This window comes from Rhamphochromis sp. 'chilingali' (genome assembly GCF_963969265.1).
Source record: "Rhamphochromis sp. 'chilingali' genome assembly, chromosome: 16".
NCBI lineage: Eukaryota > Metazoa > Chordata > Actinopteri > Cichliformes > Cichlidae > Rhamphochromis > Rhamphochromis sp. 'chilingali'.
In genome coordinates, this window is record NC_137943.1 from 7,421,820 (window position 1) to 7,447,560 (window position 25,741).

A 25,741-nucleotide genomic window follows, 5' to 3' on the forward strand; every position below is an offset into this window, starting at 1 on the left:
TTCCGACCAAATCGGAACGAAAAGCCACAGAGTAGAGCACGGAGATGTAAAAATAAGACAGATGATTTTCTCTGCTGCTATCTTGAGTTGCAACGATATTAAGTTGTTATTTCTCTCTTTTTATGGCTTAATTTGTGACCTCAGGCTGTGTGGTGGTCAGCACAGTAGATAATAGCAAAAAGAAAAATGAAGAAAAAGATGAAAGGATATGGAGGCTGAAAGTAGAAATATTGAGAGTATCAGTACCAACCGTAGTATTGGTATTTATACTATTAAAACCCACCCCTAATCGCAACCCCCGAACGTGTGACTTTTTTTTCGTACAGTTCTTGCATCATTTCGAGAGACGATCTTTGTGTTTGATCAGCTGACGTAGGAATGTACTTGTTACAAAACATTAGAAATTAGCATACAGCAGCTGAGTGTAACTTGAAAGCAGAGGAGACAGAGCGTGTTATCAAACGTGATCAGACTGAATGTAGTCACCGGAATATGCCCACCAATGGATAACCCTGCGACCATCGCACCTGTGCAGAACGATTGTGAAACAGAGTAAGTAACTTAGCTTAATGCAGCCGAATACAACCATTCACAAAACGCTGCTAGTCGCCTTTAATCAAATGTTACTTAAATCTCGGAAGACTCGCTGTATTCAGACGCGTTTTGGGCTCTGGGCGGGATGAACTGTAAGACTGTGCTGTGTCATTGTTTGTGAATCGGTCTCTAGCTTCTTTTAATGTAAAATGTAGATGTTGCCATGGTCTTTGGCACGTTCTGTGTGAAATTACTCTTGGAAACATAAAGGCAAATACTAGTATGGCAGAAAGTTATTTAACAGTTAGCTTTAAGTAACAAAGACATACAAAGTTATAGTAAAATGATGGTAAGTGTAGTCTACTGTTGACTTGTGAAGGTAGGTCTAATAAGGTAATCATAAGGTAGGTAGGACTCTATTGGAGTGTCACCTGCACTCTTGGCTAACAGGTGCGTTCTACTTGTTATTGGCTGACAACAAAAAAAGGAGGAACAGGGGTGAGTGTGACTTATCAAAATGACTCAGCAAAGATAAACTGCTTTGGTGAATAGGTGAAAAGCTCCTGGGATGTACCTGATGTAATGATGACAGAAGCAGAAACGCGATCCTGTTCTTTTTGTACCTCAGTGTAGAAAAAAAAAATCTATTATTCTAAAAATGAATGCTAATGAGAATGGAGGTAACCAGGATTTACCCCACCACCATCAGTCCTACAAGTCTGACTTTGATTAACAGCATGATGAAACGTGACTCTCGGCTCTGGCTCTGTACCACTCAAGTGTCAAGTGCATTATATATGCAACATTATTTGCATTTCAAATAGTGATAACATTGATTTTACTTGCTTGGTTTTGCATCGGAGGAATTTGTATTGTGTTTCTACTCCACTATCTAATATCCCTTCATTCTTCAAATGTCTTTCTCTCATTCTGTCCTCGTCAGGACAAGTTCAGCTTGGAGCTGGTGGCCTTCCTGGCGCCCTACCTCCATGTCCCTTTTGAAGACAACTGAATCTAAGATTCTTGCCTGTAAGGATATGTTGATATTAGCTGGGTGATTACATAACAGGAAATGATATATAACTGTTTTTGTTTAAGACTTTAACCCTAATGTTTATTCCTTCTTGTCTGGTAACATCAGGTATTCAGAATGATCTATGGGCCAGATTTGTGACCCTACAAAACCAGTACCGGATATGGACTCTGACCATCACCAACAAGGCGGTTCGCAAACCTGTAGAACAAGGTAGAGATCTCAGCTCCCCTTTTCGTATTCTTTGTTTGATTATAAGCAGACATAGCTGTAAAGTATGAATTGTCATAACAATGGCGTAATACATCATTCTTTCCTGTTCCTGTGTTGCCTGTAGTGCCTAAGACTCCACTGGTAATGGTTCATGGCTTTGGAGGAGGGGTGGGTCTGTGGATCAGGAACCTAGACGCCCTGAGCCGGTCAAGGCCCGTCTACGCGTTTGACCTCCTTGGTTTTGGCAGGAGTTCCAGGCCTCCCTTCCCTTCAGATGCTGCCGAGGCAGAGGAGCAGTTTGTGGACTCCATTGAACAGTGGAGGCAGTCTGTAGGCCTGGAGAACATGATTCTGCTGGGACACAGCCTGGGGGGTTACCTGGCAACCTCGTATGCCATTCAGTATCCATCTAGGTAAGAAAGCTGATGAAATACGCAGTCCATCATCTGTGGTCAGAATTACCTGTGGCTTACATTAGTCACTAGTATTTGAATTACGTGCGTCACATGTGTCATGTTGAATATTAACCAGGCGTGGCCATAGCAACATAATAAACCTGTTATGTTATTAAAGGCTGGATGTAGCTTAATGGTACTGTATAGATATGAACAGTATACAAATCATCTTATATTACTGTCCTCAAGAAAGCAACAGTTTCCAAAGTATAATCTGACTGTCCACTTTATTAGGTACACCTCTTCAGCTTCTTGTTAATAGAACTCTAATGAGCCAATCACATGGCAGCAAATCACCGCATTCAGGTATGCAGACGTGGTCAAGATAATGCGCGGAACCTCAAAATGGCAAAGAAAGATGATTTAAGTGACTTTGAATGTGGCATGGTTGGTCCAAATTGGCAGCAGTAAATTTATTAGATAAAGCTACTTCTGGGAATTTTTTTCCTCTGGGGTTAACAGAGAATGGTCCAAAAAAGAGAGAATATCCAGCGAGCGGCACTTCTCTGGGAGAAAATGCCTCGTTGATGCCAGAGGTCAGAGGAGAACGGCCAGACTGCTTTGAGTTGTTGGAAGGTCACAGTAACTAAATAAGCAGTTGTTACAAAATATCCAGAAGAGCATCTTCACACAGGCTCACCAAAATTGGACAGGATAAAAGACGGGAAAATTGTTTGTTGAGATTCGGTGTTAGGGTCAGAATCTGACATAAACAACATGAAAGCTTGGGGTCGTTCTCCTTTGTGTCAGAAGTTCAGGCTGCTGCTGGTGTTCTAATGATGTTGGGGATATTTTCTGGGCAGGCTTTGGGCGTTTAGTGTCAATTAAGCAACCATCCAACACTCTGTCGACCATGTCCATCAATTTATAGTCACAGTGTGTCCTCTTTGTGATGAATGCCTCCACCTGGATAACCCACTATGTCAGACATCAATATAAATGACATTTATTTTTTTTAGCAAATTAAGCTTAAATCTGCACTGACTAATATTTGTTGTGCTAACAGCGGGTCACGTTACTGTCTGTAATGTGAAAACTATCACCAGCCTCATCAGCTTCCCTTTGTTTTTACAGCCTGTTATTGTGTTAAAGCTTGAAACTGTACTGTGTTGCTTCAGTCTCAGCCATCAGTTATTTCTACTGTAATGTTTCATTTTTACCAACTCGTGACTTTTTTCTATAAATGAGCTGGCGACTCATACTAATACATCGTGCTGTATGTTATCGTGATTATATTCTGCTTTCTTTTTCACAGAGTATCACACCTTATCCTGGTAGATCCCTGGGGTTTTCCGGAGCGACCCAAGGTCCAGAACCAGCAGGGCCAGGGGACAGATGTGGTGAAGAGGCCGTCCCCTCCCCGCTGGGTGAAGGCTATCCTAGCAGTCGTTACCCTCTTCAACCCACTTGCTGTGATTAGAGCAGCGGGACCGTTGGGTAAGAAGTGCGAACATCGTTCTGCTGCTGCGCTGTGGCACGCGTAATGTTGCGACCTCCTTCTCACTACGTGTTCTGCATCCAGGTCCGGGCTTGGTGAACAGATTCCGTCCTGATTTCAAAAGGAAGTTTGAAGATCTGTTTGATGACGACACCATGACCCAGTACATCTACCACTGTAACGCACAAACACCAAGGTATGTGAAGAAACACCCCCCCCCCCCCCCCCCCCCCTCCATATTAAAAATGCGATTCTGATTAGAGAGAAGTGACAACCTTCTCTTTCTCTTCCTCCATCCAAGTGGAGAGGTGGGTTTTAGGGCCATGACGGAGTCCTTGGGTTGGGCTAAGAGGCCGATGCTGGATCGGGTTCATCAGCTGCCCGCCTCCATGCCCGTCACTCTGCTGTATGGAGCACAGTCCTGGGTGGACAGCTCATCCGGATACAAAATGGCTCAGATTAGGAACCACTCCAACACCAGAGTGCTGGTAAGTAGAGACACACACATTTGCATCCATAGAAACACAAAGACAAGCATATGAGTCTAATTCAGCTTAATGTTATGTTAATATAATTAAAATCAACTTTGCTGTACATTCCTGCTGACTGCTCCTATCTGCTCCTCTTTGCAGCTGATAAATGAAGCCTCCCACCACGTGTACGCAGATCAACCAGGGGAGTTCAACAGAGTTGTTGAAAATATTTGTAAATCTGTGAACTGACATGTTTTTGGACTGAACTTGTTAAGAAAAAGTGGCGATGGTCTTAACACCGGCACTTTTGCATGTGAAGTATGCTGGGTGGGTTTGCATATTGAAATGCCATGATTTTGATTGTAGTTTCTTTATTATTATTATTATTGTAACAAGTTGTTGTTATTATTATTCCAGTAAAACTCTTATATTTGTTAGAAGGGGTTTTTAGTGTTATTTACATTTATTTTTGACATTTTCATGAAGAGCATTAACCGAACTGCCAGTGCCGAAATATACTGGGTTGTCATATTCCTTTAACACTCAGTGGAACACGCACACGGCTATGGATGTGTTATTTATTACCCATCAGCCACATGATTCCCGGTTCACACTTCAATATGTGCCTGACAATTTTTCTTTAATCCCTGCTCTTAATGTCTTCCTCATGTATCAATCAGCTGTATTTTGTAAAATGAAACCAGTAAAAGCTTATTTAAACTACCTACGAGTGATGCACTTTATTGCCCCACCAGCAGGGGGCAGTGACAGCTGGCATATTTTTTAGGTTTTATACTGTCAGTGGGTTTTGCCCATCAGTGGCACTGTATAGCGGTTAGCATTGTTCCCTCACGGCAGGGGTGTACCCACCACCTACCCAGTGAATGCTGGGATAGGCTACACCCTATCCACCCCTGTCTGCGACTCCAAATGGACAAATTGATGAATGGATATGAATTATAAATATCAAATGAGAAAGTCACTTAAAAATATATATTTACCAATTGTTAGAACAGCTGTTTAAAACTGTAAAACTTACAAGTATATAGATTTAAATTAACCTGTAAAGTAAATGTAGCATAAAAATAAATGCAACTGAAGAAAAAAGTATATTTGGTAAAAGTTCCATAACACTTGTGATAAATCAGAAGTTGATTAAGTAAAAATACAGTTTTATATATATATTTTTGTACCGTGTTTGAAGGTGGTAATAAGTTAAGAAAAAATGTAACATCAAAAGTATAACAAATTATAAATCTAAACACAAAACTTGATTAACAGCTATAAAAGGTAACTTTTTTTACATTTACTTTTCTTACTTTACTTTTAAAAATCTTAAACTTTTAATTTTATGTGATAAGTTATAAAAATTGTGCCTGAATGCAGAACTATAAAACATAAAATTAAAAAAATAACATTGTATTAATGTGAAAGGTAATATTACATCATCAAATCTGTGATAAAGTAAACAGTAAAACTGTTATTCCATCTCTTTTTGGCATACTATAATTACTGGGACATTATACGCTATATTTAACATTCAGATGAATTTTAAAACCTGAGTTTTTAAAATGTGTCAAATTCCACTTCAAACTGTCCGACAAGCCCACCGTCACAATGCTTGATGAACTGGAATTCAGGAAATACGTGAGTTCATAGCACTGCAAGGAATATGATCTGACATCTTTCTCTGATGGCTTCAATGACAGCGATTACTTCCTTTATGAACTCGTACATTTTCTAATGCCTTGAATGTGAAAGAGAGCTACAAATTAGAGCTGTTAAACGAGTCGAGTGGCATAAAGGGCGCAGTATTTCTCTGTAAAAAATGCTAAAACTATGAGTCACTGCCTTAGCACAGTCAGCTTTAAGTACCTGGGAATACATTATTCATCCTGATTGGTGAAACGCAGTAAAGGTGTGTCACCCACCATAATTTGTAAGGCTGAAATTAGTCACTCTCTTTTTTTTGCGCCATAAAACATTGTTCAATTGCAAAAGTGGAAAGTTTCCTGTTTCCTCTGAGAGGCTTACATCAGCTTTAACCAGCACAGACTTGTTTAATAAAGAGCTGCAACATCATTTTAGTGTGACTTTTATTAAAGACACAGCACAGATGATAGAAAACCCAAAACATTCCAAGTAGATAAATGGTCTCGTTTCGGATATGCAGACATTTGAGGGGTTTGGGTTTTTAATAAAGGCGGACTTTTCATTTCATTTGACAGTTGAAATAAGTGGTAATCTGTGTCCTTGCAGACGACATCATTTTCTGTTTTCTGAATTGGTACATTTAAACGTTACATTTGCCAAAGTCAGCATCGTTCCCTTTCCAAGCACGTCACAGTTCCCTCCCTTCATATAAGCCATGTGAGGTTCATTTTGTCAGACAACAGTTTTCACATTATGACTAGCAACATATATAGTATTTACATTAGCTCAATGTTGCCTGACTTTCTGCACCTTCACAGGTTTTTTTCAGTGTCTTCAAATGGACTTGTTTTAGAAGTCTAAGGATACAAACCCTTGTTAGTCAAAAAGCACCTTGTCACACGTCTATTACAATTCTTCCACAGCAAGACACAAGTGTGAATTTCTGTTATTTAAAATGTAAAAATAGTAGTAATACTGATAATGCTACAGTAAATCATCTATTAATAGTTTTATGAATATCAAAAATTAAACATTTTCTGCAATAAAAAACAAACAGTATAGCTCAAGATATGGGAACTTAGCACACTTAATATGATGAGGCATTGTCAGTTGATATTTTATAAGAAATAAGTGTTGTGCGAGAAGCTGATCATTGTGGTGCCTTTCATTGTTCAAGAACAACAATGTCAGCCACTCCATGCACTTGTGAGAGCTGTTCACAGTCGAGGGACGCCACCAGCTTCCTGGGTCCAGGTTGGGAGGGGATGAAGTGCTCTGTCAGCGTCACTTTGGAGTGGGCGCCGACGTCACTGAGAGGGGCAGGATGAAATGAAACGTTAGTCTCGACACAAAAATGTTAGTGGAAGAGAAAGGGAGGCAAAAAAGAGAAAGACTTGTTCTTACCCCACGACCACCTCATGGCCCTCCTGAAGGCCCAGGCCCTCCACTCTGAACACCACTCCCTTCAGTGTAGATGGCAGGGGGTTGGTGAAAGTAATCTTGGCAGCCATCTCTTTACCAACAACGGCGTCTCCAATAGGCTGCCAGAGAAAGAGTTAAATTAGTCAAGAGGGATACCTTTAATAGAAATAAATGTTATGCATGTTGTGTTAAAATAATGCTCACTGTATGAATAAGGGGGGAAAAATGAAATCTTACTGTGATGGTGATGTCAGGTGTGCGAAGCCTGAAAGTTGTCTGGTTAGCTAGCACTTGCTTCGTTTCAGTGACTCTTCCACACAGGGTTAGCATGAAGGCTGCTTGATCCACCAGCTGGCTCTGGTATTGTTGGTAGGTCAGGACCCAGTCAATGGTTTTCTCTATGTGATGGGAAAAAAAGCAAATTTTGTTGTTGTTGTTTTCAATTTAAATGAATGCTTAGACATTTTGGAGCAGCAGCTAGCTGCTAGTTAGCTTGGCTCAAGTAACTTCCCACAGGACGAGCTAGCCTAGCCTAAGCACAATGTAAAGGTTTCAGAAAATAAGTTTGATTTTCCACTTCAGGTTTCAGTTTGATTAAAAATGATCCTGTCCCCAATTTTCTTCATGACTGTGCATTTCCAAAACTCTTGTTACCTTATCTTTTTTCACATCTAAACAAAGAGCTGCAGTTATGAGTAATAAAATGACTGTTGCTTGATTTAGTATCACACAGTTTTATCTTCTTAGCCTTTATTTACTTTAACACTTTTTAGATTAAAATATTTGTTTAACAAACTAATTTAATTAAACATGACATAAAATGTTAGTATTTCACATCTTCTACCTTTCATTTATGAATAAAGTTTTCCAGACCTTTAGTAACTTGTTTTTTTTTGTGATGCGAGAGCAGCAAGAGCTAAAAGATGGAAGTTTTGTCCTATTATTTTAAAGCCTTGAGTTTAGCATTTTAGCTTTCACCCTTGGGTTTGTTTGAAACCAGTCTTGATAAGCAAGAGAAAATCCAAACAAAAGGTAGCAATTGTTAATCACAGAGGTGAGGCTCTCCTAATCGCGCCAAAACGTATCATCTTTTTTACTCTAACTGGGCCTAGATGTTGCTAATTTCACATCAAATTGTACTGAAGAGGTTTTGACAATAACGACTAAGACCAAAACCCTACATAGATAGTGCAGCTTCATAATTGAGCTCGAAATCCAACCTTCATTAGGCGAAAGCTCCACAGGCATCTGCTCCTTCTTGATGGTTCCCTTCAGCACTCCAGTGTAGTACATGACAGCCACCTGGCTGTGGATTGTTGCCTGGCGGGGCTGTGAGCTTAGATTCTTCACCAGAATTTTCAACTGGGCATCAGCACCCACCCTGGGTCCCTCGCCATCCACCTTTACCTCCACTGACACATCTTCTGCCACTGGTGTGGAATAGACATCTGGCTTGCTGCCATAGCGACTTGCAGTCTCTACTGCAATGCGTTCTTCTTCTGAATCTAGTAGAGGGAGGAGAATGTAAGTGCACCTCATTCTGTCAGAGGTTTCAGGATTTACTGACATATGCAAGAGATATGGTGCAAAGTCTTTCCAATGAAAACAAACAGAGAGCTATATTTAAAGAATTGTGGAGAGCAGGTGAACAGTTGATGAGGGTTGAATAAGTTCAACAAAATGATCTATAGAGAATGACAGGACTAAATCACTGCTTATTAAGATATTTCCAGGTGGTGCAGAAATGATTCTGTCTGTTTCTGGAACATCAGTCTAAGGTAGACTTACAATTAGACAAGTAAAAAATAGCTGCCAGTACCTTCTTCATGTTTGTACAAGGATGTGATATCTGCCCGCTTATCAGAGCCCACCGCTTTGGTGCTGATGCAGTGGCCGACAGCTTTCTTTTCACTGTAGATCTGTTTAAATGTGCCGTCCAGGTTTCTCTGCCAGTAAATTTTGTCACTGTTGACCTGCCAGAAAAATACCAATAAACACAATAAGCTCAAACAGAACAGGTTACCCTTTTTACATATGATTACGTGATTCATCTTTTGCTGACGGTTCAAGCTGCAAAGACCACTTCTGAAATTCTTACATATCTATATCTAGTACATGCAAAACAACAAAGAGTTCAAGAACACGCACTCACCTCAGCAAAGACAAACGGCGTGTCATGTTTAAGGTAGACATGGCCAGAGCGGATGGCGTTCACAGAAGCAGGGCCACAGCGGAAGGTGCCCTGGCTAGTTTCCTGGGGAGTGGCGTCTACGGCCTGCCAGCCTCCATTACCTGGAGGTAAGTCTGGTCTGGCCATCCAGCAGTCATTCCATACGTGGAAATTCCTACAGTTAGACAGAGTTTAGGTATTTTGAATTTAAGTAAATTAAACTGTTCCTTTTAGGTTAATATAATAATACAATTAGCATGTAGTTAGCTTAGCTTAGCATAAAGCAGTTAGCTTGTTTATATGCCACAATTTTACACTTTAATTTTTTGTATAAAATGCAAAGTGTTCATTAGAGACTTTTGGTGGCATTTGTAGATATATTTTACTGACTTTAAACATAGCTGGCAATTTTTGTAGAAGTGAAACACATCTTAACAATTTAATAGGAATTAAGGATATGGGTTTAGTTTTTGTTACATTAGCTACATTCACAACATGTGCCCTGTTCCACAGTTATAGTGAACGGGTGTTCAGGCAGTTATAGGGATATGGAAAATGCAGACAGAATGTCTAAGGGTTCTTGTAGGATACCAGTAATACAGCATAAAAGAACACATAGATACAAGACAAGCCTATGCACTTTTAAAAGAAATTTCAACTTGGGGATTTTCAAGAACATTTTAGAACATTTCTTTAGCATAGGTTTAGATGATTTTCATGGCAGGATGCCATTCTACGTAAAGCTCTATATCTTACCAAACAGAGTCTCTATTGAGATAGTCAATTGGCTCCAAATTCTCATTAAGGTATACATCTGTAGTAAGGGATACGTCGGTATCATGTGCTGACTGGAAGTTGGTCACACTGCGGGAAGGAATGCCAAGGCAGCGCAGCACTAAAACCAAAGACACAGATATAAATAGATCAATTAAAATTTATTTCTGCAAGGCCATTTGATACTTGAGTTAGATTTTCAGATGGTAATACTTTAGGCAGCAAGGAATTTCATTATTCTGGTTGAATGAAAGCAACACATGTGGCTCTATCTGTGACAAATATAGATGGTATGTTAAGAATGCCAATGCAAGGTATTTGGAGTGCATAAAAGCTATGACTTGCTGTCAGGGGCAATATTATGTGCTAGGGTCAGCTAGCTATCATGCAAGCTTCCCTGGATGCACACACAGTGAATATGAAGTGCTCTATGACAGAGTTACTGTGAGAGCTAATGCAAAGACACAGACTGACAAAAAGCCATGATTATAATAAATTTGTGGATTTGTAATTAAATTGACATCCACACCAAGACCCACTCTTGGGTATTCTTTGCAGCTTTTTTACACACACAAGCCGAACATACAGTACAATCCATTCGCATGCCTTCTAAGGCTTGCGACTGCCTACTAAAGTTTAAGGTTTCACCACAGACACACTCTTAACTTTCTCTCAGCCATCCAGCACCCTTCCTTTTTAATGTTTTTTTCCTCATAATCACCTGTTGTAGTGATCCCAGAGAAGACCCAGCACTGTCCATATGACACAGGCGTTCCATTGGTCGAGTGGTATTTCCTCAGGATCTCCACGCTGCTGCTCCACGCCGTAGGTGAGACTCCATCAGAGTAATCACCTGACCAGTTTCCAACTAGAACACCGTAGTCATCCTGAGCATTTATCTAAAAAGGACACAGTGACACGGTCATTGCATTTCCTGTATTTTTTTCCTACTTTTTCTAGAAAAAACATCTTTCTTTTGTATATTAGCTCACCATGGCAGATATGACCCTGACCACGTTGACCGGATCCCCTCGACCAGATGGCGGCATTTCACTCTTCTCCATGATAAACAGACATGCTTCCAGGATTCCCTCGTGAAACTACAATGAAGAAAAAAATTCACTATGAAACCAAAGTTTGGAGAATTGTCCTGTGAACACTGAATACTGTAAAAAAAAAATGAAAACATTTTGTTTTTAAACAGAAATTACCAGCTACTGAAAAACACAATGAAAATATAGGTACTGGGAACAGTTTAAAATAATTCCATCTTCAGCAGGAACAAACAGGGTAAGTGCCACAGGGTCATAATCGTGTAATGATAGCTTAGAAACCAAGCTTGCTCTTCATAGCTTGTACCTGTCCGAAATTCCACGTGCGAGCACCGATTTGTTTCTCCGTTCCATAGTAAATCCTCCCAGTGTCATTCAGCACATACTCCTTCCTCTCCTCCTCGTTATCCAGGAACACGCTGTCCTCTAGAAACACAGGAATTTGCTCTTATTTAGCTTCATGTCACTGAAAATGTAATCCTCCAAGAACAGGCTTTCAATAATGCATGCACAGTTAAGTACATTTATGTGGTTATCCCTGACGTTCAGTCTAATTAAACCAGGGAATACAAGGAAACCCTTTTTTTAAGTAGATGTTTTAAATTTCTTTTAATGAACGGAAACATTCGAGCTCCCCCCCTGTTTGTGAAAATGACCTAAAATCCCTGCTTTATTCACCTCCTTTGTGACTGAACAACTCAAGAATGTGTTTTTTTCTTACTTATCATGTGAAAAAAGTTCCCAAGGCCAGGAAATGGTTAAGAAACACAATGACTGCATAGATCTTGCAGTGAGGCCCACACTCACTTATGGGAAAAAGTCTGGTTTTGGTGACCTCAGCACTCCAGACTTGGGCGTGTGCCCCTCACCCGAATCTATGTGTTTCTTTTTCCATCCCTTTTTATCTGTTACTGTCACCACCTTGAAAATGCCCATGGGTGGGGACGAGGAACGGGACAAAGAGAAAGAAAGGAAAAGCAGTAAAAGTAACAGACTGTTTGAGATGGACATAAGAAAATGCAAGTGGAAGGAAGAGATTTAACAAAGTACGGGGGGCATAGGAGAGGAAGAGGGGAAGTTATGCTTGGGTGGGAAAAGAAGAGGAGGAGGAGGAGAGAGAGAGTGAAGCATAACATATTGTCTCGAGATTTTAAGGGATGAAGCTGATAGTATCTGGCAGCTGTGATAATTGTGGTTTTCATATCTTGCTAAAAAATTCCTGGAATGTGGGAAGAAATAGATTCATAGAGGAAGATGTTAGGGAGGAGGTCCAAGAGTCAGAGTGAAGGTCAGGTCAGCAGATAGCAAGAAAGGTACAAAACAGGGAGGGAGAGGCATAAAAACGGGAAGGAAATACACACGGAGGCAGTAAAAGCAAGGGAGAGGACAGGTTGTCACCAGCTGTAAGGATTTCTGCGAGCTCGCCCCATGGCGCTTCATACAGTAATTGTAGGATTTTGACTTTTATGAGTGTGAGGGAGAGATTGGTCTAGGGAAGAGGAGATTGAAAGAGGGAAAAGGAGATTGGGCATGCCGCCAAAAGCAGCAACCCCATAATGAAAGACACACAGGCTTTTTATCACAACCAGGTCCACTGTTTTTTCTTTTCTTTTCTCTTTTATTTTGCTGCATTGCAAATGTGCTTTTTTCTGTCGAATATCAAAGAAAAAAAATAGAAGTTTGGGTCTAAGATAGCAGTTCTGAGAATGTACAACAAGACACTCTACGGTTGAATTTCTTAGTGGAGCTTTGAATAGGGTTAAGATTAGCAGATAGAAGCAAGGGCCAGGCTTCACATAACTTATATCAAGGTAAAAAAGCTAAATTAGACATTTGGTCCCTCTTGCTGGCCACTGGCAAGAAGACGATAATAATTCAATTCAATTGTAGTTATATAGTGCTAAATTGGAACAAAAGTCACCTCAATGTGTTTTATATTGTAAGGTAAAGACCATACAATAATAATATATGAGCAAGCACTTTGGCAACAGTGGGAAGGAAAAACTCTCTTTTAACAGGAAGAAACCTCCTGCAGAACCGGGCACAGGGAGGGGCAGCCATCTGTCCTGACTGGTTTGGGGCGAGGGGAGGGAGACATGACTCTGATTATGGGATTTCTAACTGAGGGTTTAATTTGGAAGACATGAAAACTCAGTAACCATGCTGCTTTCACCAGCCCAGAGAAGCTTTACCCACCATGCCTGACAAGTTAGCACAAGTGCTGACCCCTGTCTTTCTAAGAATCACACACTCGCAATGCTGTCTGAAGCTCAGCATGTCCATCATGCTGAGCTTCTGTGCCATTGTGAGCTTTCTGTAGAGGCATTTTTTTTTCCTTTTTTCTCTTTGAAAGAGGAAAAGCCCCTCTAGCTGTTGAACCCTTCAAAGAAAAATGTTTTCTGCAGGAGTGAAAGACTACATTGTAAGTCTAACCCTCTAGGAAACTGCATGTGCAACAAACATTGAAAAACTATGAAAGAAAGTTTTTAAAAAAAGTCAATAACAGACATTTTTTTATTTCAATGAGTGCCCAATAAGTGGCTGAAGAATGTCTTATTGTACCAAGAATTCATATCAAACCAGTTCTACTGAAAAAAGCACAGTACACAAGATTGAATATCACATGAATAAAGCCACATAAAGAGAATTTGAAATATGCACAAAAAATACTCCTTCAAATAAATGGTAATGTATTATCCAAATTAGGAAATAACATAAAATCATTAGGTGACAGTTTCATCCCCTAAAAGCATTACAACTATCTGCTGTTATATTTAGACTGAACCTCACTAGTCCAGATTATTTGATGCTGGCCAAAGTTATGACACAGATAACTGGTGTGGTAATCCTCCAGGTGGTGTGGTCCTTCATCGTTATTTGTCATCCATCCATCCATCCATCCATCCATCCATCCATCCATCCATCCATCCATCCATCTGTTCATCCATCCATCCACTCACCCATCCATCCATCCACCCACCCACCAATGTCACTGGGGCAGCAGTCTCAAGAGAGATGCCCAGACCTCCCTCTCTACCTCTGCCAGCTCTTGTGGAGGGGGCTTTCCAAGCCAGTCGACACACTTAATGTCTCCAGTGTTTCCCAGGACACCAGGGACAGACGGCCAACTTCTGGAGCTTTATTAGTAACCGAAGCACCTAAAAGGGTTTTTCTTTTCTTTCAGCCATCTCCATTACTTATAGTCCACCCTGGCTTCATTTCCATTGTAGTCTGTGCTACGTGCAGCATTTTTTCAGCTTTTTCTGAATGTATTTTTCTCTGCTGTGCCTCTGTTCTGTAGAAATGTTCCCAATTTCCTTGTTTGTTTTCTTAAGTCATGGTGCTTTCAGCTCTTTGAACAGCAGGCATTTAGGCATACACAATTAGCAATCATATCTGCATATCGAATGACCCCGCTAAAGGTCTCCCTCATCTTACACCCAAACGGTTTTGATCTCCAATGCAGGTGAAAGTCGTGCTCTCACTTGTGGCTAAACCAAATACGGCAGAAGTTTTGGTCCAAGCCGGGGGAGTTGCATAACAGACCACAGTCACATAGACACACATAGTCACGCTGTTGCTATTCATGGGCAACAACACACTCGTGGACTGACTTGGCCTCTATCACCCAAGTGTAATATTATACCAGAGCTGCTCTAGGAGATTAAATGGCTATACAGGCATCCATTTTATCTGAGTATTCGCAGTTAGACAGATGGAATCTGCTGCTCCCAGAAAAATATTGACTTTTTCAGATACTCAATTCTACCTAAAGCCTAACATAAATCCAGATAGTAAGTAATTCATTTCTGGAATGGTATGTAAGGTCACACGTCTTCTCTTTTTTTATTTTTCCAATCATCTGTGAGTCGTCTTCTTTCCTTCCTGTCTTCCACATTCCCTGGCTTCAATCCACCCACACCCACCCCCGCCTTCCCTGTTCCCATTGGTGCCAGCTTACCTTCACACCAAGGGTTGAAGAGCATGACAATGTTCTTGCTGGAGGTGTAAGTAGTTGTGGCGTCGCCTTTGAGCGAAGAAGTTGTCACAGTGAGCTCGTAAAGGCCGATCACAGCGTTGGCTGGAGAGTTGATGGACAGCTTGATCTTATTGCCGTTCTGCTCTACAATTTTGGCCTCCCAGCGTTCATCTTCCAGGTGCTTCACCAGCGGAATGATGACATGGGTCCCTTTGGATACCAAGGGCAGGGAACCTACACCAAACAGATACATAACCATATTATTCCCTTTTTTTTTAAATTTATTTGTATATTTCTACTCAAACTACTAATAGTCAAAGCACTTGTTTAATAATTGAAATCCTTCTAAATGTTGCAGAGATATTAACTAAGGTTGAAGATGTTGAAGATGTTACAGCGAGTCAGAGAATCCAGGCTTAGTGTTGTGCTTGTTAGCATGAACAGGTAAAAATGGAGGCTGAAGCCGGACTGTTCATCACTGATCTATCACATGCTGAAGTTCGGGCTGCTGGGCTGGGGTTAGCATTCACTCTTTATCATCACCCTAGGTTCTTGGCTTGTGTTAGCATGCTATCTGTGCAGATGCTTGCAAAGAGCTGAAGTTGCATTATAGTATTACGTAGTTATTTCCGTTCTGGACGCAGTATGCACTTTACCATCATGCTCCTGTCAGTTTATGCAATAAAGATAAAAGTAACGTCCATAGCTCCACCATTTTCCTCCTCTTGACAAGAACTGAAATCAGCTCAATGTAGCATGTTTTTTCTTTTTTTTTCTGTCTGGGTTGTGCAAATAACGAAAAAGCTTTGTAATGCAAGTGACAATAAACTTGTAATTACTGGATTGTGTAAATGTAATACGATAGAGCAACATGTTACTTTGGAAAGCGTTACATTCAACACTGATTGCGATGACAAAGGATTTCAAAAATAGTTGTAAACAACTGCAACTTCTTTGCTAAAATGCTGCCACCTTGTGGCAGAGGTTCTTTTCAAATACACTTTATGAAGAGTTATGAAGAGTTTTTACAAAAAGTACATTTAAATTCATATTCATGGCATTCAATGTTTTAAAGACAGTCAGAGAATTTGTCTTTTAAATGTAAAACTTGAGTCAGGACACAGTCAGGTGTATTTGAGTGTACTGTGTGTGTATGAGTGCATACACATAACCTTGTCAAGGATGTGGTAAAATATCTTTGCTTTATGTTTTTGAATGAAAATTTAACCTGCACAGCTCCAAAAAGTGTTTTCCTGTTTTCGCTTATTTGTAATTATAAGCTAACCTTGAAGATTTTGATCAAATAAGGCAGCAGCAACAACAGCAAAGAGACCTCCTTACAAAATCTGGTTGCAAACCTTTTCACATCACAGTAATTTTATGTTATTTCCAGTGTATGGCAACCATTCCAAACTGTAAACCACATGTGTATGATAGTCTTTGGCCCAGCTATGTGTGGGTTCCAAGAGTAAACACTAGCGTGGGCCTGGAAAGCCTCCAAAACTCCAGGATGTGCACATCTCCACAGAAAGCGTGCACATTTGTGTGAGTGATTATTTAGCTTTAATGTTCCTTTAAATGTGTTTTTCTCATGGACTAGCAAATCCATTAGTTAGATTAAAACCCTCTGGATGTTCTCCTCCGAGCTGCTTGCTTTGTGCAACCCTGCTGGACGACCATTCGTCCAAACAGAAATACGGAGTTTACCAAGAAACCATTGTTCTCCATTTGACCGCATCCAGGACACCCCTCCCTTCCTCTCTCACCTCTGAATACTTTTTTTTAGCATACTTTTTTTTAAAGCATGAAAATGATGAAAAACAGTGTCTCTTTTCTGCTCAAAACAACAGCTTTGAAAGCTTTACTGATAAAAATCACTGCTTTTGGAGCAACACTTCGAGCCTGTTCCCTGCCCACTGATGGCAGCCAGTCTGCTGAATGTGGAGAGCTCAGACACTTTGTTTCTTTTTTCCTCCCCTCTCCCCATGAAGCTATCACAGCAGAAGGAGCAAATCACTTCTGGGTGGTGATGTATTGCCAGAGTGTGTAGCGTGAGGTCTGTAAATACCAGAGGGAGGTGTCCAGTGTACCGAGGCCTGGAAACTGTTAAGACTGCGGGCTGCTGGGTGGAATCCAGAACTTGTTGTGCAGCCATGAGCTGCTGCTGAAATCAAATGTGCTAGCTATGCACAACATTTGGACCGTATTTCCCATGATTTGAGCAGTCGCTGGTTTCTTTCTTGTGTTTGCAAATGAAGCTAATTTTGGTTAAAAGGCAATCCAACAATTTTAAACGCAAAAAAACGTTTACAAATAGTTAGTGGCACTTTTCCTATGAAAAATCGAAAGCAGCGTTTTATTGAATGACTTACCTTCCAGTAACATCAGCGTTAAATGTTATCTCCCACATGCAATGTTTCCCACATACACTTAATTACAATGTGCATCTGTTACTTTTAAAACTGTCTTTTAAATGGCTAAAAAAAACTATTGATCATACTCATTGTTACAATTTTTAATTTATTTTTCTTCATATTTTGGTTTTAAAAAGATGGACACTGTCCAGCCACTGGCTTCATACCTGTTTTCAGCTCCAGGTACAGCTTGTCAGTGTCAGTACTGAAGGGCCTGTTGAGCTCAACCTCTATCTGGAAGGTCTGGCCTCTGCGAAGGATCAGCTCATCCCGGTGATACAGGTCAGTGTGATGCTCCTGTCTGTTCTGACCTGCCTTGGAACTCAATAGGTCCACCGAACACACTGACAGCTTCCCTTCTAACAGGAGAGGAGTGAATATCAGATTTGATGCCAAAGACAATGTCATGTTTTCACACAGTTTAAAATAAGTGTCGTTACCATCTGTTTCCTTTGCCTCTCCATTCTCGGGCTTCGGCTTGGGGGGATCTACGATGGCGGCAGGGGTTGGGAGTTTGGTGAATTCCACCTTATCTGTGACATCATATGAGGTGGCGTTTGGGTGCTTACAGCAGCACGGGCACATCTTTCTGAGCCACCATAGACAGCCCCCCTCCTCCCGCTTCTTCTCACCCTCATTCTGGATGGTCAGCTCCACCCTTGTGGGTGGGGCTGCTCCGGGGAATCGCCCAATCTCTGATGTAGTTCTTACTGTTAACCGCTCACCTGGCATTCTGGAAAACACATGAAAAAATGTTAACTGTAATTCTAAAGAGAAGAATTTTGGGTACCGATTATATGCACTATTCTCTGGTCTTTTAATTCACTAAAATTCAATTTTCATTCAGTTTTTTTTTTTTTATCGGCCAGTTCCCAACATATATATAGTAAAGTAAAGACCCCACAATAATAGAAAGAAATGAGATTAATTAAGTACACATACTGGGGTCTTCACTAAGATCTTCAACACTTCACTGTCCCAGTCCTGCATCCCGCCGTGCCTAAAGTCAGCCACAATTGTCCCACTGCCAAAGCGTACTAACATTAGCAGCCTCAACGACTACCGACCAGTTGCTCTAACACCTGTTATAATGAAGTGCTTTGAGAAACTGGTCCGACGTCACATCATGTCCTGCCTGCCACCCACACTCGACCCGCTCCAGTTTGCATACAGAGCTAACAGATCAACTGAAGATGCCATTGCTACAACGCTCCACACCACCATCTCTCACCTGGAAGTGCAGGGCCGTTACGCCAGGCTGCTCTTTGTTGACTTTAGCTCTGCTTTCAATACAATACTCCCGGACAGACTAATAGATAAACTGCTGGAAATTGGACTTCCTTCCACCACCTGCCGCTGGATCAGAGACTTCCTCTCAGACCGTGTACAGAGAGTTAGAGTGGGGCCTCATCTTTCCTCAGCCCTCAGCCTCAACACCGGCTCTCCACAAGGCTGTGTACTGAGTCCCCTACTGTACACTCTGTACACACATGACTGTGTTAGTTCCCACCCAGACAACACAGTCATCAAGTTTGCAGATGATACCACTGTGGTGGGGCTCATCTCAGGGGGAGATGAGACTGCATACAGAGCTGAAGTTCAGAGGCTGTCAGATTGGTGTGCAGACAACAACCTGGACCTCAATACCACCAAAACAAAAGAACTGGTAGTTGACTTCAGAAGGAGGAAGTCCGAGCTGCAGCCTGTCAGCATCAACGGGGAGTGCGTGGAAAGGGTCTCCAGTTTCAAGTTTCTGGGTGTGCACATAGACACAGACCTCCAATGGAGCTCTAACACCTCTGCGGTCTTAAAGAAGGCCCAACAGCGTCTCCACTTTCTGAGAATCCTCAGAAAAATGGACCTGAAGAAGGAGCTGCTGACCGTCTTCTACCGCTGCTCCATTGAAAGTGTGCTGACATATTGCATCGGTGTGTGGTTCTCCAGCTGCACCACAGCACACAGAAAGGCACTCCAGAGGGTCATCAACATGGCCCAAAAAATCATTGGACATCCTCTTCCCTCCCTGAAGGACCTGTACAGCACTCGCTGTCTCAAGAGGGCACGCAGCATCCTATGGGACTGCACACACCCAGGACACCGGGTGTTTAAGCTGCTGCCGTCTGGCAGGAGGTTCAGGCTGCTGAGGTCCCGAACAAATAGACTCAAGGACAGCTTTTACAACAGGGCAATAGCCCTGATCAATGTAAATAGCTGACCTGACTGGATACCTCCCTGGACTTTTTAGGGGGAGGTAACAATGTTTAAAACAATAACAATAATATTTATATTTATAACAAGGTGCAATAATAATTAATGTGCAATAATAACAGTGTGCAATACACATACACTTATTCTTCTTTTTTATACTAAGTTAATATACTGTGTTGTGTTGTTTGTTACGTTGTGATGTGTCATATCGTGTCGTGTTGTGTTATATGTAGTGCCGACGTAGGACAGTTTTTCCAATTTCATTGTACTACTGTACTATGTATGACTGTGCAATGACAATAAAGAGTTATCTTATCTTATCTTATCTTATCTTATCTTATTTTATGCCAATTAACTGCTCACAAGTAATGAGAGGCCACAGGCAGTCCAATTTATTTCATATCTTTGTAATAAAAACAATGCGATGGACTAAATGAACAGTTTCCTTGTTTCTTAGTTTCATTAATTACTACATTCCTGACATGGACTCTACTCAGCTGCAAGTCCTTCCCGAACAATTTCGGGGAATTTCGCCATTCTTCCTTCTTAGGTGCTCTGCGTGAGCAAACATAACTGCTTCGAGCAGCTGGATTCAATCTGCTGCGCCTCAGCTGCTGGAGAGCAGTGTAGCTGCTGTGCTCGTGATGTCTTTTTGCGTGCACATTGACTGCAAGCGCAAGTGGACAGGGTCGTGCACCTTACGAGCATTTATCATACTGTCACATCCCCACCCTCATACACTGCACTAATAATCACAGCGGAATGAGATCGTTAGTCTCTTTGAGGATTGGCCTGACCTTCCTCGCTCGTTCTTGTGTTTACTAGAATGCAAATCTGAGGGAGGAGACGGTTTTCCCTCAGTCCTTCTTTTGGTTTTACCATCTGCATCTTCTCTCTATCAAAACAAAATCACAAGCTGTGTGTGACATGCAACTTTGCAAATGTGAAAGCTATTTTGTTTTTCAAAAACAAACCATCAGTGAAGTTTTGTTAGCACATGTAAACTGTAATGAGCTGCAGTGATGCACATTGTTGGGAGAAAACAGTGTTGTTAATGAAACGTTAATAGCAGACACGTGGTTTATAGAGCAATACAATTTAAATAGCCATGAACATATATGTATGTGCATGTGTGTGCTTGTTACCAGTTCTTACTGGTGAATGGACTGGTTCTTATATAGCTCTTTTCTACTCTACTTGAGCATGTGGCTTTCACCCATTCATTTATTAATTCATCAAAAGCACGTTATTTCTACGTCTGAGTGCTTTTTGATCTAACATTAGCATACACAGTCAGAAATGTGGTTGTTCAGTATGTTGCCCAAGGATACTTTAGCATACCGACCTGTGCAACCAGGGACTGAACCGCTAATCTTCCGGTTACTAGATGATCGGCTCTACCTTCTGATTCACAACCACCTAAACATGAGCTGCCGTCAGCAGAACATGAGCATCTTTACTTCTAGGCAATGTTGATACTTTTGAACTTAAGCATGAACTGTACTGTAGTTAACTAATAATATGCTCCTTAGCTTTGGGGGTAACCCTAAGTTTCCCTATAAACAAGATACAAGGTAACATTTAGGGCTTACTTTGGAGATCATTTCTAGTTATAGTGAGTGAGCTGTGATTGGACAGTTACCACACATTCAATCATTTCTGTACATAACTTCAGCATACCAGTTTACAGGTACAGGTTTGACCGGCGAAGTAAAAAAGCATTACAGGAATGTTTAGATGATAACGCAGACAGATGGGAGCTGCTGATCCAGTGTGGCTGAGCTGATTTTCAAGGGTAACTATTTGCATGTCACGACACAGGGTGGAAAGGGCAGAGGTCAAAGGGCAGACAACAGCTGAGGAAGAGGGAGGGGCGCCTCATAGCCTCAAAGCTTTTAAAATCAATGCATGTGTGCACCATCTGTGTGTCGGTCACGTTTTGTATTTTTTAACTCTGTGGCTTCCTGAGTTCATCTGAATCCTGACGGAAAATGATAAAGCTGTATGTTTTTCACACAGTGACCTCACCCAAAGCTCAAGTCGATACTGTTAGGCTCACTGAATCTAAAAAAAAAGGAAGCGAGGCAGAAAAACAAACACCCTCCATATGAGCTATTACAGGATCTTTTGAAACATAACTAAGTAAACAAGCAACTTACAAGTGTTTTTTGTCCTTTTTAAAATGAAGCCTTATCTTCCTCTTGCACCAAGGTGGTCTAAAATTGGCCAATTAGAGACATCCACTGAACCCCCTAGAACCATGAAAAGTCATTTCACAAGCCTAATTTTTTGGCAGCCTTTCTCTTCCCTTGCTCACACTCTAATGCACAAACTTAAAATGATCTATACTGTAATACAGCCATCAGCCAAGCTTGAAATGAAGTATTCTTCATCTCGTCCTCCCTTTGCTACTCTCACTACCACTCATATCACTTTCTTCCATTGTACTTTGCTCTGTAGCTCCGCAGTCCTGCACTTTTCTTCCAGTTTTTGTTAGCATGGCTGGTATGCCTACTAGGTTCTGATATGCCCCCTACAAATTTAACTTTATCTTTTCTACAGTAAAACCAGCTTCAACTGGCTTGTTTGTCCAGTGAGTTTGGTCCCATGTAAAACTGACTGATTATTAAACTGTCGCAACAAATCCCTGGAGTTCCAGTGTAATTTTTTTTAAGTACATAGAGATATTGCTTAAATCCTATACACTACACATCGTCTAGGTCATTGAGAAAAGAAAGGGATGAGCTGCAGCAGCTGGCTGCCAACCAAAAAAGCTGAAGCCATGAAAATACCTGAACTAATTGACTGTGTTTGTTTGATTTTAAATGAACGTAGAAAACGTTTAAACAACAAAAAACGTCTTAGAGTTTGGAAGGTGGGGTCACCAGACATGTTCTTTCTACTGGACACAAATTAGATGAGGTGGCTAATTGTAATGATGAACATAGCCCTCAAATTCGAGCTTTCCTAACTTGTTTTTCCCCGTGGAGAAAGATCCAGTAAGAGTTTAACTGTAACAAAACCAAGAAAGAATGCGCACAACTTTACGCCTGTGCCTGACTTCAACATCTGTCTTAAGAAAACAAAATGCGAGTGGTTGAAAAACTTACTTTCTCTGTATGGATTCTTCTTTGGATCAACGATGAGACCTGGATGTCGTCGTGAGTAGCTATCTCTCAGCCTGTGAGAACTTTTGGAAACTTTTCGTCTTAATGCGCTCCGTTCGTGGATCAGAATTTTAAGGGTGTCCTGGAATGTCCTGCGCGGTACTTAAAGCTGATACACACACCTCTGTTTCACACCGCTTAGCACCACCGCCCCGCCCTTGTTTGAAGTTTCCCACTCCCAACAGAAGCTGCAGCTGACGTTTGTGCACGATGCGTCAGAGAGCGTAGAGTGGGACAAGGCGGAGGACCCAAAGTTTCGTTGTGCAACACTTAGCAAAACTTTATCGATGGAGGGAAGGTGACAGACAGTGAAGAGGAGAGATAAGGACGGCATGCCTGAAGAACTATTTTTTGTGTTTGCTTTATACGGCGCATACAATAGGACCAAAAATAACAAAAATCTCATGGATGTTTTCAGTTATGAACTCAGGAGTTCAAGAAAGTGCTGATTTAGCCAAACTTCCCTTTTTTCTCTTCTCCTTTTCTTGATTGCTGTACAGGAAAACCTCAAAGTCAAACCCATTCTGACCTCTGACCGCGCAAAGTTTGAACTTCATAATAACCAAGGCATAAGTTCATCCCGGGATAATTGAACACCTATTCGAGGTTTTATGACTCATAGGCCAATGCAAGCAAGCAGAGTGAATAACTGAAGTTGCATCAGCAGCTTTGTGGCTTGGCAGAATAGAATTATGAAGTCATACCAGATCGTGGTGATGATGACACAGACAGCCCGATAAATATCAAAACCTGCCCTCCTGTACCAATCAGCATTAGATGGTTGCTTAATCAGCTACATCTAGAGGAGAGAAATGCTCTCACAGGCTACAGTAAGGCATTACAAATTACTATTACTTAGAATTAGGGCTGCCATAAGCAAGCAAAATATTTAGGTGATGTTAAATGTAAATGTTGGTCTTATTATTATCAATATATCCTTTAAACATGTTTCCGGATGAAATTGCAGATGCATAAGTTTAACCTTTTTAAAAATGTGGTGCATATGTTGATGTATACAGTTTGATATTCTTGTAGCTCAATCCACGTTTAGGCGATAAAGTATATCACTTTTTTTTCATTTCACTGTGTTCTATAGCTACAATTTCACCTGACATGCTGTGTACTGTATTTAAATTTAAAGCAGTAACAGACATTACAAGTTACTATAGCAATGCCGGGGGTTTTCCTAGGCATGACAATTAAGTCACTTGGTTCCCCTCTTTTATAATGGGAGAACCTCTGTAGTATTCCAGATCTTTGGAATTTTTGTGACAAATATGAGCCACTAAGAACAGCTATTTTCATACTTTCCATGTTCACAGTCAAAACATTCAGCCATGCTGGAAATCATTAGGACACATCTGTCCCCGGACCACACGTGTTGCCAAGTTTCATTGCAGCTAATCTAATTGTCAGTGAACATGTGAGCTTGTGGGGATACAAGAAGTAAAGTCTGGGTTTTACCTTAGGAAGAGTATCCTGATGTTGGTTTACAAAGTTTTAAAATTTTGGTGTGAACCTTCGTAATTCTTTATTTTTTAAAGATATTCAAGAGTGAACTTAAGTGTTGGACTAAATGTACCTTCGGCAAAGGTACAAGTTAGGTGCCAGCATGGCTGAGTAACAATGAGTTAAGGCATGTTTTTGCACTGTATGCCTGAGCGAAAACTTTCAATCTGTCAGTCCAAGAGGGGAAAAAACGTAGAAAAGAAAAAACAGCATTGACCATTCTGGAGGTGGTAGATTTAATAGTACTTTATCTTCTGTCACAGGACGCAGGCATATTGGGTCAAGCAGTCTGGGTTGGGGTTGAAGAGAGAAGGCCTGCAAAATGCATCAGCAAAGACACAGTAAACAGCACAGCCACAAGTCCGGAACATGAGTTTAACATTTAGTTAGGGACTTAATGGAACACAGAAATGTATTCATAAATGTCTAATCTAAGAGAGAGGGCTGTTATTATTTGAACCATTTGATGCAGAAATTAAAGGCCTAATGCATTTTTTTTACAATATAATTAGAAATAGCAGCTAAGAACCATAGATTTTTGTCATGATTTGTATTTTGAAAAGTGCAGAGGGTTTACCAGTCTTATTCTTGATTCTGTTGGCTTGGCACTAGCATGATAAATGGCTCAGACAACATTTGCGGCTTCTGCAGAGCGGTGGGCGTGAGAGGAAACATAAAGGTGACTTGGGTTCGCTGAGTATCTGAGTATAACAGATGGGACTGGGCCCTTGTTCTTATATTGTACTTGGGAAACTAAACACCCAGCAGCGGGCCAAAGGAAACTTCCTGGCTGTGAGAGACATAACTTATTAGGAGTTGGAAGAAACCTTTTATTTGTGTGTTATATACATTTTTTATTAAGAACAAAAAGTGAAAAACATTGGCTGTCATTTATTGTATATCATTTTACAATTGGATTTTTTTTTTCTCAGCAAACACACAGTAGGTTACTGTCGGACTGACCCTGTGTCTGTGAGAATATTTTTGGTATGTGTTGTATTGGTGTGTCTTTGTTAAAAAGTAACCAAGTTCCACTGACTTTTTTCAGTGGCGAGAGGATTAAAAAAAGCACAGAGAGCCAAAGCACACATTATGAGTTTAACATAAGAAGAAAGGGAAAATAAAAAAGACCCTCTGCACACCCATGTTATGCTAAAGGAATGCTTAAGGCAGTTCTTTTTATCTGTGGGCTGGATAGCTTTTTTTGCATAAAGACTGGAAGACAAGTGGAAGAGGAGAAGTAAAGC

The 25,741-nt window shown here is 40.9% G+C and overlaps 2 protein-coding genes across 2 annotated transcripts; one reads left to right on the forward strand and one right to left on the reverse strand.

Moving 5' to 3' along the window:
- Window positions 1-19: 19 nt before the first annotated feature.
- Window positions 20-4,869, forward strand: abhd4 (abhydrolase domain containing 4, N-acyl phospholipase B). The gene is made up of 8 exons (XM_080861739.1): window positions 20-552; window positions 1,478-1,563; window positions 1,676-1,780; window positions 1,905-2,193; window positions 3,491-3,672; window positions 3,758-3,869; window positions 3,975-4,161; window positions 4,306-4,869. The coding sequence occupies exons 1-8, from the start codon at window positions 503-505 to the stop codon at window positions 4,393-4,395; spliced, it is 1,101 nt and encodes a 366-aa protein (XP_080717865.1). The 5' UTR covers window positions 20-502; the 3' UTR covers window positions 4,396-4,869.
- Window positions 4,870-6,225: 1,356 nt separating this feature from the next.
- tgm1l1 (transglutaminase 1 like 1) lies at window positions 6,226-23,153 on the reverse strand. Its single transcript, XM_080861730.1, has 14 exons — window positions 22,929-23,153; window positions 18,051-18,343; window positions 17,778-17,969; window positions 15,179-15,430; window positions 11,525-11,643; window positions 11,158-11,265; window positions 10,887-11,064; window positions 10,148-10,286; window positions 9,374-9,566; window positions 9,041-9,194; window positions 8,442-8,726; window positions 7,459-7,619; window positions 7,204-7,340; window positions 6,226-7,109 (listed from the first exon to the last, which is right to left on the reverse strand). The coding sequence occupies exons 2-14, from the start codon at window positions 18,340-18,342 to the stop codon at window positions 6,965-6,967; spliced, it is 2,355 nt and encodes a 784-aa protein (XP_080717856.1). The 5' UTR covers window position 18,343; window positions 22,929-23,153; the 3' UTR covers window positions 6,226-6,964.
- Between the last annotated feature and the right edge of the window lie 2,588 nt (window positions 23,154-25,741).

Coding starts and splice junctions, on each gene's coding strand:
- abhd4 (XM_080861739.1), top strand. CDS start 503: ATGGATAACCCTGCGACCATCGCACCTGTGCAGAACGATTGTGAAACA. Junction 1,781..1,904: donor TCGCAAACCTGTAGAACAAG/GTAGAGATCTCA, acceptor TGTTGCCTGTAG/TGCCTAAGACTCCACTGGTA. Junction 2,194..3,490: donor GCCATTCAGTATCCATCTAG/GTAAGAAAGCTG, acceptor TCTTTTTCACAG/AGTATCACACCTTATCCTGG.
- tgm1l1 (XM_080861730.1), bottom strand. CDS start 18,342: ATGCCAGGTGAGCGGTTAACAGTAAGAACTACATCAGAGATTGGGCGA. Junction 15,431..17,777: donor GTACCTGGAGCTGAAAACAG/GTATGAAGCCAG, acceptor TGTTTGGTGTAG/GTTCCCTGCCCTTGGTATCC. Junction 7,110..7,203: donor GGCCATGAGGTGGTCGTGGG/GTAAGAACAAGT, acceptor TGCCCCTCTCAG/TGACGTCGGCGCCCACTCCA.